Raw genomic sequence first — 17,235 nt, forward strand, 5'->3', positions numbered from 1 at the left:
AAAAAATATATTGAAATCAATAACCGTGATAATTTTTAAAATAATAGAATCGAAATAGAACCGACCACAAAAAGCACTAATCGCTCAGCACTACCAGGCGCACAAGTTTAAGTGTGTCAAGAACTGCAAGCTGCTGGGTTTTTCACACTCAACCGTTTCCTGTGTATCAAGAATGGTCCACCACCCAAAGGACATCCAGCCAACTGGACACAACTGTGGGAAGCATTGGAGTCAACATGGCCCAGCATCCCTGTGGAACACTTTCGACCCCATGTAGAGTCCCATGCCCGATGAATTGATGCTGTTCTGACGGCAAAAGGAGAGTAACTAAATATTAGGAAGGTGTTCCTAATGTTTTGTACACTCAGTGTAACCCTAATTCCGGGTGTCTCCTAACAATCTGTTTATTCCAGCGATCAAGAACCAGGTGACAGGCCGCTACATCCTGAATGGCCGAGGAGAGGAGGCTCGCTCCCGGAGCTTCATAGACCTGGGAGTGGAGTGGGATTACATTATAGAAGACGACGAAGAGACACTATACACTGACGGACCCCTACACGACGCTGTGGTCGTACTGGTAACTATCACACACACACTATGGTTGTTCAAGTAAAGATTATTTTACCCTCATTCCTAATTTGTCAAAATGGTGTTGCCAAGCAACATGTTTAATTTGTTTGCCGGTGATGTGCTGCCGATTACCGTAGCGCCTTCATACAGTACTTGTAAGGTCCCTCAGTCGAGCAGTGACTTTCAAACACAGATTCAACCACAAAGGTTTTCCAATTCCTTGCAAAGAAAGGCTCCTATTGGTAGCTGGGTAAGCAAAAAAGCAGACATTGAATATTCCTTTGAGCATGGTGAAGTTATTAATTACACTTTGGATGGTGTATCAATACAGCCAGTCACTACAAAGATACAAGCATCCTTCCTAACTCAGTTGCCGGAGAGGAAGGAAACTCCTCAGGGATTTCACCATGAGGCCGATGGTGACTTTAAAACAGTTACAAATTATAATGGCTGTGATAGGAGAAAACTGAAGATGGATCAACAACATTATAGTCACTCCACAATGCTAACCTAAATGACAGTGAAAAGAAGGAAGCCTGTACAGAATAAAAATATTACAAAACATGCATCCTGTTTGCAATAAGGCACTAAAGTTAAACTGCCAAAAATTTGGCAAAGAAATGAACTTTATGTCCTGAATACAAAGTGTTATGTTTGGGCAAATCCAATACAACACATCACTGAGTACCACACTTCATATTTACAAGCATGGTGGGTATGCTTGTCATCGACAAGGACTAGGGAGTTTTTTACTATGAAAAGAAACAGATTAGCGCTAAGCACAGATCAAAAAAATCCTAGAGGAAAACCTGGTTCAGTCTGCTTTCCAACAGACACTGGGAGACAAATTCACCTTTCAGCAGGACAATAACCTAAAACGCAAGGCCAAATATACCCTGGAGTTGCTTACCAAGATGACATTGAATGTTCCTGAGTGGGGTTAAAAAAAAATCTAAGGCAAGACTTGAAAATGGCTGTCTAGCAATGATCAACAACCAACCTGACAGAGCTTGAACAATCTTTAAAATAATAATGTGCAAATATTCTACAATTCAGGTGTGCAAAGCTCTTAGAGACTTACCCAGAAAGCTGCAATCGCTGCCAAAGGGGATTCTAACATGTATTGACTCAGGGGGTGTGAATACTTATGTAAATTTGATATTTAAATGTGCAAGTTTTATTAAAACATATTTTCACTATGTCATTACGGGGTATTGTGTGTAGATGGGTGATAAAATCAATTTTAACTCAGGCTGTAACACAACAAAATGCGTAATAAGTCAAGGGGTATGAATACAGTGGTTGCTCCACTAAAGGTTTTGAGATTATGCTGCGGGATTTAGAGGTAATTTGTGGTTTAGTACGGTACCCTGCATCACTGCGTCACTGCTCCCGACCAGCGCAAGGGGGAGTTAGAGCACTGATTATGCTTTTGGGTCCTACTGTGTCTCTAACTGACAATGAATGGGCGACATAAACCAAATAGAAACTGATAATTGTGCATGACTTCAAAATTGAATTCCAATTAACTGACTGATAAGGAAGAAGAAGGTGAATTTAGAAGAATTGCTATTCCTCTGTCCTGCACGCACACACCCGGAAAAATACTCGTCAATATTACTTACTAAAACTGTTGTTACACTAAGGTTTTTATTCTAAGAGAAACTAAAATGTTCAATTATATTCCATGATATTCTAAAGATATATGTGTTGACTGAATATAAGCAAGTGATGTCTGCTAAATAATCAAGTTGATGGCGCAGTCATATAGCCTCGGCACCAACATAAAGCTGAGTGACTCACTCATTCATGGCTTTGGATCAAAATAAATAAGTACCAACATTCTTTCTGATAGTGTTTAATAAAGACATGTTTTGGTTATCCTGACCTGGACACCATGTATTATAATAGTCCATTATGGGCTATTAGCAGGACAATAGACTCTTGCCAACACCTCTCTGTATTTTGATACTTTGTGGATGTGGCCTCCCGAGTGGCGCAGCGGTCTAAGACACTGTATCGCTACAGATGCTGGTTCAATACCCACACCGGCTGCAACCGGGAGACCCATGAGGTGAAGGTGGGCCTTTGGTTTCTCTCCCTCTAAAAACAGAAGTAAATAATTCTAAATAACAAACAGTCTTTATTTAGATTGTTTCACCCCATATTCAAGAATGGTCGTTTTCTTGCTCACTTTAGGTTATTTGTAAACGAAATCATCTCCAAAGTATAGAGATTATTATTATTACATTGAGAATTACAGTTGAAGTCGGAAGTTTACATACACTTAGGTTGGAGTCATTAAAACACCCCCTGTCACGCCCTGACCAATCTATCATAGCAAATGACCCCTTACTGGTCAGGACGTGACAGGGGAAGGTACGGTGGGATTCGAAATGGTCGGTAATCTGTTTGTTAACTTGGCTTTCGAAGACGTTAGAAAGGCAGGGTAGGATAGATATAGGTCTGTAGCAGTTTGGGTCTAGAGTGTCCCCCCTTTAAAAAGGGGGATGACCGCAGCTGCTTTCCAATCTTTGGAAGCCGAAGAACACCATCCCAATCGTGAAGCACGGGGGTGGCAGCATCATGTTGTGGGGGTGCTTTGCTGCAGGAGGGACTGGTGCACTTTGCAAAATAGATGAGAAAGAAAAATGATGTGGATATATTGAAGCAACATCTCAAGACATCAGTCAGGAAGTTAAAGCGTGGTCGCAAATGGGTCTTCCAAATGGACAATGACCCCAAGCATACTTCCAAAGTTATGGCAAAATGGTTTAAGGAAAACAAAGTCAAGGTATTGGAGTGGCCATCACAAAGCCCTGACCTCAATTTCCTCTATAGAAAATGTGTGGGCAGAACTGAAAAAGCGTGTGCGAGCAAGGAGGCCTTCAAACCTGACTCAGTTACACCAGCTCTGTCAGGAGGAATGGGCCAAAATTGAACAAACTTATTGTGGGAAGCATGTGGAAGGCTACCCGAAACGTTCGACTCAAGTTAAACAATTTAAAGGCAATGCTACCAAATACTAATTGAGTGTATGTAAACTTCTGACCCACTGGGAATGTGATGAAAGAAATTAAAGCTAAAATAAATCATTCTCTCTACTATTATTCTGACATTTCACGTTCTTAAAATAAAGTGGTGATCCTAACTGACGTAAGACAGGGGGATTTTTACTAGGATTATATATCAGGAATTGTGAAAAACTGAGTTTAAATCTATTTTGCTAAGGTGTATGTAAACTTCCGACTTCAACTGTATATACATACAATCATGGCCAAAGGTTTTGAGAATTACATAAATATTAATTTTCTCAAAGTCTGCTGCATCAGTGTCTTTAGATATTTTGGTCAGATGTTACTATGGAATACTGAAGTATAATTACATTTCATAAGTGTCAAAGCTTTTTATTGACAATTTCATGAAGTTGATGCAAAGAGACACTATTTGCAGTGTTGACCCTTCTTTTTCAAGACCTCTGCAATCCGCCCTGTCAGTTAACTTCTGGGCCACATCCTGACTGATGGCAGCCCATTTTTGCATTGTCAATACTTGGGGTTTGTCAGAATTTGTGGGTTTTTGTTTGTCCACCCGCGTCTTGAGGATTGACCACAAGTTCTCAATGGGATTAAGGTCTGGGGAGTTTCCTGGCCATGGACCCAAAATATTGATGTTTTGTTCCCCGAGCCACTTAGTTAGTAGTGCTCCATCATGCTGGAAAAGGCATTGTTCATCACCAAACTGTTCCTGGATGGTTGGGAGAAGTTGCTCTCGGAGGATGTGTTGGTACCATTCTTTATTCATGTCTGTGTTTTTAGGCAAAATTGTGAGTGAGCCCACTCCCTTGGCTGAGAAGCAACCCCACACATGAATGGTCTCAGGATGCTTTACTGTTGGCATGATACAGGACTGATGGTAGCGCTCACCTTGTCTTCTCCGGACAAGTTTTTTTCTGGATGCCCCAAACAATCGGAAAAGGGGATTCATCAGAGAAAATGACTTTACCCCAGTCCTCAGCAGTCCAATCCCTGTACCTTTTGCAGAATATCAGTCTGTCCCTGATGTTTTTCCTGGAGAGAAGTGGCTTCTTTGCTTCTTTGCCTCACCGATCCCGCAGCTGAATCAACTTTAGGAGACGGTCCTGGCACTTGCTGGACTTTCTTGGGCGCCCTGAAGCCTTCTTCATAACAATTTAACCGCTCTCCTTGAAGTTCTTGATGATCCGATAAATGGTTGATTTATGTGCAATCTTACTGGCAGCAATATCCTTGCCTGTGAAGCCCTTTTTGTTCAAAGCAATGATGACGGCACGTGTTTCCTTGCAGGTAACCATGGTTGACAGAGGAAGAACAATGATTCCAAGCACCACCCTCCTTTTGAAGCTTCCAGTCTGTTATTCGAATTCAATCAGCATGACAGAGTGATCTCCAGCCTTGTCCTTGTCAACACTCACACCTGTGTTAACAAGAGAATCACTGACATGATGTCAGCTGATCCTTTTGTGGCAGGGCTGAAATGCAGTGGAAATGTTTTTTGGGGATTCAGTTCATTTGCATGGCAAAGAGGGACTTTGCAATTAATTGCAATTCATCTGATCACTCTTCATAACATTCTGGAGTATGTGCAAATTGCCAACATACAAACTGAGCCAGCAGACTGAAAATTAATATTTGTGTTATTCTCAAAACTTTTGGCCACGACTGTATATATATATATTTTTATTTAACTAGGCAAGTTAGTTAAGAACAAATTCTTATTTGCAATGATGGCCTAGGAACAGTGGGTTAACTACCTTGTTCAGTGGCAGAACAACAGATTTTTACCTTGTCAGCTCAGGGATTCGCTACCTGCTGCCCCATATAAAAGCCCACTTAGATATTCTCACAGATCAGATTTGCCCTAACGAAAAATGCCCCTTAGATATTAATTTAGAATCCTCCAATCCTCTAAATCATATTATTGGCAGAGAGTCACGTCATTGAAAAAAAATATATTTTGATATACTGTAGGTGGCATGAGTTTCACTAGTGTTGAGTAATGTGCTGTTAAAAGTGATGTAGGTCTTATTTATTTAAAGAGCATATTGAAGTTTGAAGCGATAGCCTACCCGCTGTGGTCAACTATTTCAGCACCGTTTCATGCTGCTCTGAGACAAGCATGGGGAATGGTCTTGATAAAACAATGAGATTTTTATTTTCACTGAATTTTCGTTTGAGTATTGGTAGACTACAAATAGGGTGTGGAAATGTTATGCTCTTAGTACTGTAGCCTACTCCTGACCATTACGTTGTACAGCGCCATATTTTCCGTTCCATCCTAACGGAAACCCTGAGGGTTTTGTTTTTCGTTTTTCTTGGAATAGAAACACCATAATATTGATCAAATTACTTAAGCTACATTTTTTTTAAATCAATCCCATATACTATATTCTTACAAAAAAAGGTTTTAAATTCTCTTGTGCAGCCACTATTGAAGGCTATCAAATGCTTCTCAAAGATGGCCATGGTGGTCAAACCAGCACTAACTAGCATTAATGGTAACAATGGCTGACATCCTGCCATAGAATTCTGCAGTATGATGCAACTTTTAAAGGAAGAACCACTGTCCTTTCTGTAGGCACCGTATATAATTCCTGTAAGACAAAAAAAAAATATTTTTGGAACAGTAATTGGTGACGTCTTATTTCAAAACTAGACTTTCAAATAGCTTTTTCCCCAACATGGGGATATTTGGGGGAGCCACTCCCGAAGAAAAATTTTACAAAACAAAATGGTACATTTCAGTTTTTTTGGGCCTGCTATAATAGAAAATGTACTTCATGAGGGTAGTATCCAATATAATGCGTTGGTCAGAAAAAGGGGTCCCAGGGCTGCTGGGGAAAACACACAGCCTTCTTAATCATAGCCTCAATTTTGTCCCGCACATTGAATATAGTTGCGCAGAGTCCCTGTAATCCTAGATTCAAATCATTCAGGTGAGAAACAACATCACCCAGATAGGCCAGTCGTGTGAGAAACTTGTCATCACGCAAGCGGTCAGACAAGTGAAAATGATGGTCAGTAAAGAAAACTTTAAGCTCATCTCTCAATTAAAAGAACGTGTCAATACTTTGCGCCTTGATGTTGTAAAAGCATTACATGGTCGCTGCCCATATCATTGCATAATTCAGAAAATACACAAGAGTTCAGGAGCCTTGCTTTAACAAAGATAACAATTTTCACTGTAGCGGCCAAAACGTCTTTCAAGCTGTCAGGCATTCCTTTAGCAGCAAGAGCCTCTCGGTGGATGCTGTACTGTACCCAAGTGGTTTAGGGAGCAACTGCTTGCACGTGCAGTACCACTCTCCCTGTCATGGCTTTTGCGCCATCAGTACAGTCCTTGTTTCCAGTTGTTTGCAGAAGAGGATTTCTTCCTTAATTGACACCCCATACACGTAACGGACATATACCAGGAGCTGTGCCAGGCCTGCCACGTCTGTTGACTCATCCAGCTGTAACGCATATAATTCTCTGGCTTGTATGCGAAGCAGTAATTATTTCAAAACATCTGCCATGTCACTGATGCGTCATGAAACAATGTTGTTTGATGAAGGAATTGTCGGTATAGTTTTTTTGGCCTTTCCCCCCAGCATTGTCCCAGCCATATCCACGGCAGCAGGAAGAATTAAGTCCTCCACAATATTATTAATGGTATCTGTTGCTTTTATACATGTCAAACTACTCAAAAGTCGTCTTTATTCTCTCAAAATGCTCCCGTGGTTTATTTTTCAAACTGTCATGTTTCATTTCTAAATGTCTGCGCAAGAGTGAAGGTTTCTCGCGAGAGAGTAACGGTTGTGATTGTATGTTAATTATTTGACTAGACTACCTGTATTTGACATTGTGTTGTTATTTCGCTGAACACTAGATGGTTTAATTTTATTTTTGGCAGTGAAACGAGGCTACTCAGGCGAGAAAATAACCTCACCCAAATGTATAACCCTGTTGGAAAATATAAAGGTACTGTTTGAAAATGTCAAGATTTATTTTTTATTTTTAATAAAATGATTATTACATTTTTTTTTATGTGAATCTGATCGACTGTACTCCAAAATTACACTAATTGGAGTAATCACCTTTGAGTGTGGACTGTGTTATTATTCATACTGGATGGACTGGTTACCTTATGCTATGCTCCACACTTTCTATCCATGAGTCTGGGGGAGAACGTATAGCCCTAGGCGATGCTCTTGGTTCATTGATTGTGAAGGGCAGCTTACAGAGTTAGCCTAGAATTATACTGAATTTGTATTTGAATAGTAATAGGGAATAGGGAATTTTTTATATTGTGACACATTACCTTTAGCTATACAGAATATCTCAGCACCATGCGTTTCCATCTCCTCCTCTCTCTCCTTTATTCCTTTCTAGAGCGTGCAGAGGGGCTGTCAACAGTTTAGTGAAATATGTTCAGTCCCCTAACAGATTTCACTAGGTTTCCCAAATTAAGCACTGGGTAGCTGTAGGAAAAGGGTTGGAGAGCCCATGGCATACAGAGTTTGGCGGAATATCACCTGTCACGCAGCGGGAGCATGCTCCTCAAATTGTGGTTGATGCGTGGAGTGAAATAAGTGTTCTTATATTTATTTCTCAGCTGCTCATATTAAGCACATTCTCCGCTATAAATCCGAAGTAGCATTAATCTGTATCATTGAAAAACTTACTGGCGGGAAAGCGAGGGGAATCCATTCGCTATTTGAGTGCACACGGATTATATGTATTTTTCCCCTGCCCATGTTCCTGCTCTTTTGATAATGGGCCCTTCTATATCTATTTTTTTTGCATATTAGTAAAGACAAGATTAAATTGAGAATAGTCTGATGGGTGAAAATATGATCACTTGATGAAGAGAACAGCTGTGCAGCCTGAGGCAAGGAACAGAGCGCAAGCTTTTTTTGCAACTTTCTTAAATCATCAATAGCCTACAGTATATTCACATCATGCAGCCCATATCTTTTGATTTCTAAGACATAAGGTTTGCATAGATCTGCATATAACTCTCATGAATGTTTGAATGTAATTTCTCCCAAAACTCAAACTCCCCTTTCCTTGATTCTGTTTCCTATTTAGATAATCCCTCAGGACAACGAGACCAGGTCGACCCTGATGTATAAATACATCATCCATGAAGACTCTGTCCCCGTTAACAACAACAACGTCATTCAGGAGGACACCTACGAATGGGCCCTGAAGAGCTGGTCGCAGTGTTCTAGACCCTGTGCTGGAGGTAAGGTTCTAAAGCTATTCTCACTGTACTAGACCCCTGTGCTGGAGATACAATTCTAGAGCTGGTCTCAGTGTTCTAGACCCTGTGTTGTATGTGAGTGGGTCTCTCAAAAAGCAATATCTAGTTCAGGCTTATAATTCTACTGTAAACTTTTGGAATAAATGGTTCCAAAATGGTTCTTTAGTAGTCCCCATTGTATAATCCTTCTTGGTTCCAGGTTGAGCCCTTTTGTGTTTAATGTAGAACACACTCTGGAAATGGTTCTACAATGAACCCAACATTTTTTACCTGGAACCAAAACGGTTCTACCTGGAACCAAAAAGCATTCTTCAAAGGGTTTTCCTATGGGGACAAAAAATAACCCTTCTAGCTTCTAGATCACACCTTTTGTTCTAATAGTTTAGTGGTATTCCTACGTCTTCCTCTCCATTTCCTCCCCTAGGGTTCCAGTACACTAAGTATGGCTGCAGGAAAAAGGGTGACAGCAAGATGGTCCACCGGGGATACTGTGATGTCAGCAAGAAGCCAAAACCCATCAGGAGAATGTGTAACCTACAGGACTGTACGCAGCCACAGTGAGTATAGCCACCAGCACACCACAACACTAAAACGCTAAAACAGGTTTTACACAATACTAGTAGATGAAAACACCTTCAGGTTTCAGACTTAGTAGATTAAAAAACCTTCAGGTTTCATACTTAGTAGATGAAAACACCTTCAGGTTTCAGACTCAGTAGATAAAAACACCTTCAGGTTTCAGACTTAGTAGATAAAAACACCAGGTTTTACACCCGACTTAGTAGATTATGCATGTAATGCTTTTGTTATAAAGGTGCATTTTTATGGAATTCACGTGTGTCACGTTTTCTTAGGAGCAGGAAAGAGGCAGAGTCAAGAGCAGGAGACTGAGGTCCGGTAGTGCAGAAGTTTATTTCCACCGTTAAAAATAAGGTAGCCGAAAAGGGCACAGGGTGCGCATAACACCCAAAGAGGAGAATCGTTCCAAAACGATAACGCACGGGGCGCAGCCCGGCAAATACAATACAGAAAATGTAACATGCTGAAACTAAGGCAGCGCTAACTAACGTCTGCCCTCTTAGACATACAAACAATCCCGCACGAATTCTTGAACACAAAGGACACACTAAATACCCCTCCCACTAATGACAGACCAGGAACAGGTGCAGACCTAGACAGACAAAACCAAAAAACACAGAAACATAGATCGGTGGCAGCTAGTAGGCCGGCGACGACGACCGCCGAGCACCACCTGACTGAGGAGGCGAACCCCAAGATTGGCGAACCCCAAGAACCGCTGTACCTCCTTCACCGTGGTTGGGGTCGGCCAATTACGCACAGCCATAACGCGGTCACATTCCATCACCACCCTCGTGGTGGAAATGCAATATCCCAGAAAAGAGACGGCTCATTTGGAGAACTCACATTTCTCAGCCTTGACGTATAGGTTATGCTCCAGCAGCCGCCCAAGCACTTTACGCACCAGAGCCACATGCGCGGCGCGTGTGGCGGAGTAGATCAAGATGTCATCGATGTACACCACCACACCCTGCCCGAGCATGTCTCTGAGAACCTCATCCACAAATGATTGGAAGACAGCGGGATACATTTTTTACCCATACGGCATGACGAGGCACTCAAAATGACCAGATGTGGTACTAAATGCGGTTTTCCACTCGTCTCCATCTCGGATACACACCAGGTTATACGCGCTCCTGAGATATAGTTTTGTGAAGAAGCGCGCCCTGTGAAATGACTCCACTGCCGTAGCAATGAGAGGTAGTGGGTAACTGAAACCCACCGTGATAGAATTTAGACCTCTATAGTCAATGCACGGACGCAGACCTCCCTCCTTCTTCTTCACAAAAAAGAAGCTCGAGGAGACGGGTCACTTGGATGGCCGAATGTATCCCTGTCTCAAGGATTCAGCAACGTATGTCTCCATAGCCGCTGTCTCCTCCTGAGACAGAGGATACACGTGACTCCTAGGAAGGGCCGCGTCAGCCTGGAGGTTTATCGCACAATCCCCTCGTCGATGAGGGGGTAATTGAGTCGCCTTCGTTTTACTGAAGGCGATAGCCAAATCGGCATATTCTGAGGGAATGTGCACGGTGGAGACTTGGTCTGGACTTTCCACCGTGGTCGCACCGATGGAAACTCCTATACACCTACCTGAGCACTCCCTTGACCACCCCTTAAGAGCCCTCTGCCTCCACGAAATTTGAGGGTTGTGAGTGGCTAGCCAGGGGATTCCCAGTACCACCGGAAACGCCGGGGAGTCAATGAGGAATAGGCTGATATGTTCCTCATGGCCCCCCCACGTCGCCATAACCAGTGGCACGGTGACCTCCCCCACTTGGCCGGACCCTAGCGGTCGACTATCTAGGGCGTGCACAGGGAAGGGGTGGTCCAGCTGAACCAGGGGAATCCCTAACTTCTTGGCTACCCCACGGTCCAGAAAACTCCCAGCTGCACCTGAATCTACTAGTGCCTTATACTGGAAGTGAGGGGGAAAATCAGGAAAACAAACTGAGGTGTACATGTGGTCGACAGGGGGCTCTGGGTGTGGCTGGTGCTGACTCACCTCGGGGGTCGATGTAGTGCTCTACCTGCCATCCGAACTCCCGGGTGGACCCCTCCAGCACCGGTCCGCAGTGTGTCCTCTGCGCCCACAGTGGGTGCAGGAGAGCCCCCCCCCCCTCCGGTCCTCCTCGAAGCAGCTCCTCCTATCTCCATGGGCAGTGGAGCAGGAGGGCTGGGAGGTGGAACGAACAGGCCCCGACTGGAACGTCCCCGGGCAGCCAGCAGGTTGTCCAGCCTGATGGACAAATCCACCAGCTGGTCTAGGGTGGTGGTGTTGTCCCTACAAGCCAGCTCCCGGCGGACGTCCTCTCGGAGACTGCATCTGTAGTGATCTATCAGGGCCCGGTCATTCCACTCCGATCCAGCGGCGAGAGTCCGGAATTCCAGGGCGAAGTCCTGAGCGCTCCTCGTCTCTTGTCTCAAGTGAAATAATCGCTCACCCGCCGCCTTGCCCTCCGGGGGATGATCGAATACCGCCCGGAAGCGGCGGGTGAACTCCGGGTAGTCGCCCGAGCCGAGGCTGGGCCATCCCAGACCGCGTTGGCCCATTCCAGGGTTCTACCCGTGAGACACGAGATGAGGACGCTCACTTTCTCTTCGTCAGAGGGAGAGGGGCGGACGGTCACCAGGTATAGTTCTAACTGGAGAAAAAAAACCTTACACCCAGCAACCGTCCCATCGAATTCCCTGGGAGGCGTAATCCGGATTCCACTTGAGCCCGCTTCAGTGGGTGTCGGTAGGGGCGCAGGATGAGGAACCGGAGCTGGTCTGGCTGGGGAAGCACCTCTCTCCCAGCTCTCCAACCGGTCTAGCACCTGGTCCATAGCCGAGCCCAGGCGGTGGAGGAGGCTGGCGTGTTGCGACACCTGCTCAGCCATGGACGGCGCTTCTGCTCCTGCTGACTCCATCGTAGTGGTGCGGGATTCTGTCACGTTTTCTTAGGAGCAGGAAAGGGGCGAATTCCTGAACACAAAGGACACACTAAATACCCCTCCCACTAATGACAGACCAGGAACAGGTGCGGACCTAGACAGACAAAACCAAAAAACACAGAAACATAGATCGGTAGCAGCTAGTAGGTCGGCGACGATGACCGCCGAGCACCGCCGAGCACCGCCGAGCACCGCCCGACCGAGGAGAGGCGCCACCTTCTGTGGATACTGTGACAACGTGCTGCATATGTATGCCAATTAGGCTCTACATCCATTCTAAAGCAGATGTGCTTCATTTTAATGTGAGTCTGGAAGGAGAGTTTACAGTCTAACCAGACACCCAGGTATTTGTAGTTGTCCACATATTCTAAGTCAAACCGTCCAGAGTAGTGATGCTGGACGGGCGGGCAGGTGGGGCAGTGATCGGTTGAAGAGCATGCATTTAGTTTTACTTGCATTTAAGAGCAGTTGGAGGCAACGAAGGAGATTTGTATGGCCTTGAAGCTCGTCTGGAGGTTAGTTAACACAGTGTCCAAAGAAGGGCCAGAGGTAAACAGAATGGTGTCATCTGCGTAGAGGTGGATCAGAGAATCACCAGCAGCAAGAGTGACATCATTGATGTATACAAAGAAGAGAGTCGGCCCGAGAATTGAACCCTGTGGCACCCCCATACTGACTGCCAGAGGTCCGGACAACAGGCCCTTCGATTTGACACACTGAACTCTATCAGAGAAGTAGTTGGTGAACCAGGCGAGGCAATCATTTGAGAAACCAAGGCTGTTGAGTCTGCCGATAAATATGGCTGCACAGTAATGTCTCTTATTTATGGCGGTTATGGTATCTGTCGTGTCTTTGGCATCATTAACTTAAAGACATGTTTATCAAATAACTCTCTGTAATTGTTATTACGCGATTAAACTGATTAATCGTGTAACGGTAATTAACTAGGAAGTCAGGGCACCAAGGAAAATATTCAGATTACAAAGTTATCATTTTCCTAATATAGCTTTCAGATATCATAATATCTGATCTATGAGTCTTCTGATTTTATGATGTATTCGTTTACCTCGTTAGTCTCATTCCAAACGTCGTAAATTGTTGGTTATCTCCACGAACCCAGTCTTCACTAAGTCATCCATACATCAATTGTCTTAAAATAATTTATTTACTAAACTAAGTAATTCACAGAAATGCATACAAAACAATAGGTATTGTTACAAAGAAATGGTAGAGGAATGTGCCCTAGTGGGCTAAACCGGCATGGCGGCTTGTTAGCCAAAAGGGGAGTGTTGGTCAGCTGAGAAGACACTATAGAGTCGATAAATATTAACAACTGAAATGCTAATCCTTTGCACATGAACACTCACTTATTCGGCAACAATTGCAATCAATATATATATTTACACTCAGTGTGTCGTCGGGATCTTTGTTGAAAAGTTCTGTTGGAGAGTTCTCTCTCTATCTCTCTTGGTTAGAATGGATCTTTCAAAGCGACATTCGTTCATGTCATTATAGAATGGATGTTTCCGGCAGTTGTCGCGTTCAATGATACCGAATTCCTAGCTGCAGACTAGTAATTCATATCAAAGACTTGTTATTATTCTGTCGGTATCGATAGTCTAAGAGTTTAACCACGTGGTATGGTTTAAGTTCAGTAGACGGATGCATGGTCAAACCTTGGCCCTCTCGTTATCGAGGTAAGCTGGTCTGGGGAAAGAAACCCTGGGTGGGTTTATATACTGAACGTAGAAAAGGCTGTCACATGACGCCTTGTCCTGTCTGTGTCCATGGGGGCGTGCCAAGAACTTGGTGAAACTTCAAACAGAAAATACAATTCTCTCACATTAACATCTTACAAGCATCCCAACATATTCCAAATAGCTTTATCCTTATTAATTCATTTTATACAACCATTAGATGTAAGTCTCACAACTGAGGCTACTATATAAACAGAACCATGGTAATGTGGCCGTATTGTCTCTCATGAGTTTCACAAAATTGTACCAAACGGACCAGTTCATAGCTCGATTCTTCACCGATCTTTTATACCTTCTCCAGAACATAAATGTTGTTCGGTTCTCAAGCTCTGTGATGTGGAAGAAATTCCTTTGTCCCTAATGAAACCACTCTGTCTCAAAACTGTGGCCATGAGGCAGGACATTCCCTTTGGAATTTACGACCTCTCTCACAGAGCCTGGGTGGGGGAGACAGGTAGGGGGATGGTGCCTAGAAAACGCAAAGAGGGCAACGTCATGACAGTATCGTTTAGGACCTTGAGCGTGGCTGAGGTGCACCCATGACCAGCTCTGAAACCAGATTGCATAGCGGAGAAGGTACGGTGGGATTCAAAATGGTCGGTAATCTGTTTGTTAACTTGGCTTTTGAAGACCTTAGAAAGGCAGGGTAGTATAGATATAGGTCTATAGCAGTTTGGATCTAGAGTGTCTACCCCTTTGAAGAGGGGGATGACTGCGGCAGCTTTCCAATCTTTGGGAATCTCAGACGATACGAAAGAGAGGTTGAACAGGCTAGTGATAGGGGTTGCAACAATTTCGGCAGCTAATTTGAGAAAGAGAGGGTCCAGATTGTCCAGCCCGGCTGATTTGTAGGGGTCGAGATTTTGCAGCTCTTTCAGAACTAGCTATCTGGATTTGGGTGAAGGAGAAATGGAGGAGGCTTGGGCGAGTTGCTGTGGGGAGTGGAGGGCTGTTGATCGGGGTAGGGGTAGCCAGGTGGAAAGCATGGCCAGCCGTAGAAAAATGCTTATTGAATTTCTCAATTATAGTGGATTTATCGGTGGTAACAGTGTTTCCTAGCCTCAGTGCAGTGGGTAGCTGGGAGGAGGTGCTCTTATTCTCCATGGACTTTACAGTGTCCCAGAACTTTTTTGAGTTTGTGCTACAGAATGCACATTTCTGTTTGAAAAAGCTAGCCTTAGCTTTCTTAACTGCCTGTGTATATTGGTTCCTAACTTCCCTGAAAAGTTGCATATCACGGGGGCTATTCGATGCTAATGCAGTACTCCACAGGGTGTTTTTTGTGCTAATCAAGGGCAGTCAGGTCTGGAGTGAACCAAGGACTATATCTGTTCCTGGTTCTAATTTTTTTGAATGGGGCATGCTTATTTAAGATGGTGAGGAAGGCACTTTTAAAGAATACATCCTCTACTGACGGGATGAGGTCAATATCCTACCAGGATACCCGGGCCAGGTCGATTAGAAAGGCCTGCTTGCTGAAGTGTTTTAGGGAGCATTTGACAGTGATGAGGGGTGGTCGTTTGACCGCAGACCCATTACGGATGCAGGCAATGAGGCAGTGATCGCTGAGATCTTGGTTGAGAACAGCAGAGGTGTATTTGGAGGGCAAGTAGGTCAGGATGATATCTATGAGGGTGCCCATGTTTTTGGATTTGGGGTTGTACCTGGTGGGTTCATTGATAATTTGTGTGAGATTGAGGGCATCAATCTTAGATGGCCGGGGTGTTAAGCATGTCCCAGTTTAGGTCACCTAGCAGCACGAGCTCTGAAGATAGATGGGGGGCAATCAATTCACATATGGTTTCCAAGGGACAGCTGGGGGCAGAGGGTGGTCTATAGCAAGCGGCAACGGTGAGAGACTTGTTTCTGGAAAGGTGGAGTTTTAAAAGTAGAAGCGCGAATTGTTTGGGTACAGACCTGGATAAGACAGAACTCTGCAGGCTATCTCTGCAGTAGATTGCAACGCCCCCTTTGGCAGTTCTATCTTGTCAGAAAATGTTATAGTTAGGGATGGAAATTTCAGGGTTTTTGGTGGTGTTCCTAAACCAGGATTCAGATACGGCTAGGACATCATGGAGCTCGGCATTGCAGGGCCTGGAAGTAACCTCTACATCACCAGAGGAACAGAGGAGGAGTAGGATAAGGGTACGGCTAAAGGCTATCAGAACTGGTTGTCTATTACGTTCAGAACAGAGAGTAAAAGGAGCAGGTTTCTGGGCACGATAGAAGAGATTCAAGGCATAATGTATGGTAGGATGTGTATGGTAGGATGTGATTACATTGGAGGTAAACCTAGGCATTGAGTAATGATGAGAGAGATATTGTCTCTAGAGACGTTTAAACCAAGTGATGTCAGTGCATATGTGGGAGGTGGAAGTAAATGGTTGGTTAAGGTATATTGAGGAGGGATAGAGGTTCTACAGTGAAATAAGACAATTACTAACCAGGACAGTAATGGACAAAGCATATTGATATTAGGGAGAGGCATGCTTAGCCGGGTGATCATAGGGGTCCAGTGAGTGGTTGGGCTGGCTGGAGACAAGGCGATTCAGACAGCTAGCAGGCCAGGGCTAGCAAGCTAGCAGAAGGGCCTTAGAGGGACGTCTCGACGGAGGAAAGTCTGTTTTAGCCTCCGCGTGCGGTGACGTCGATAGACCAGTCGTGATGGATTAGTAGGGTTCCGAGTAGCAGAGGGGTCCAAGTCCAATTGGCAAAATAGGTATGGTTGCCCAAGAAATTGGCCGATGGATCTATTAGAGCTAACAGTCCAATATGCTCTAGACAGCTAGCGGGCCGCGGCTAGCATCTAACGGGCCGCGGCTAGCAGGCTATCAGATGAACATTCAGGGGACGTCGGGATGTAGGGGCCAGTTGAGTTTGAACATGTCACGACTTCCTCCGAAGTCAGTTCCTCTCCTTGTTCGGGCGGCGCTCGGCGGTCAACGTCGCCGGTCTTCTAGCCATCGCCGATCCACTTTTCATTTTCCATTGGTTTTGTCGTTGTTTCCCACACACCTGGTTTTCATTTCCCAATTACTGGTCATGTATTTAACCCTCTGTTTCCCCATGTCTTTGTTTGTGATTGTTTATTGTTCAGGTCGGTACGTTTA

At 44.3% G+C, this 17,235-nt stretch overlaps 1 protein-coding gene across 1 annotated transcript in view; it reads left to right on the forward strand.

Annotated features, from left to right (window-relative positions):
• Positions 1 to 17,235, forward strand: part of adamts3 (ADAM metallopeptidase with thrombospondin type 1 motif, 3) — a 353,285-nt gene that overhangs the window by 316,411 nt on the left and 19,639 nt on the right. The window contains exons 19-21 of the mRNA XM_029763911.1: positions 414 to 577; positions 8,679 to 8,835; positions 9,278 to 9,410. Of these exons, the coding sequence (XP_029619771.1) occupies positions 414 to 577; positions 8,679 to 8,835; positions 9,278 to 9,410 (454 nt within the window). The remainder of the gene's footprint in view (positions 1 to 413; positions 578 to 8,678; positions 8,836 to 9,277; positions 9,411 to 17,235) is intronic.

Source organism: Salmo trutta, chromosome 9 (genome assembly GCF_901001165.1).
Source record: "Salmo trutta chromosome 9, fSalTru1.1, whole genome shotgun sequence".
NCBI classification, from domain to species: domain Eukaryota; kingdom Metazoa; phylum Chordata; class Actinopteri; order Salmoniformes; family Salmonidae; genus Salmo; species Salmo trutta.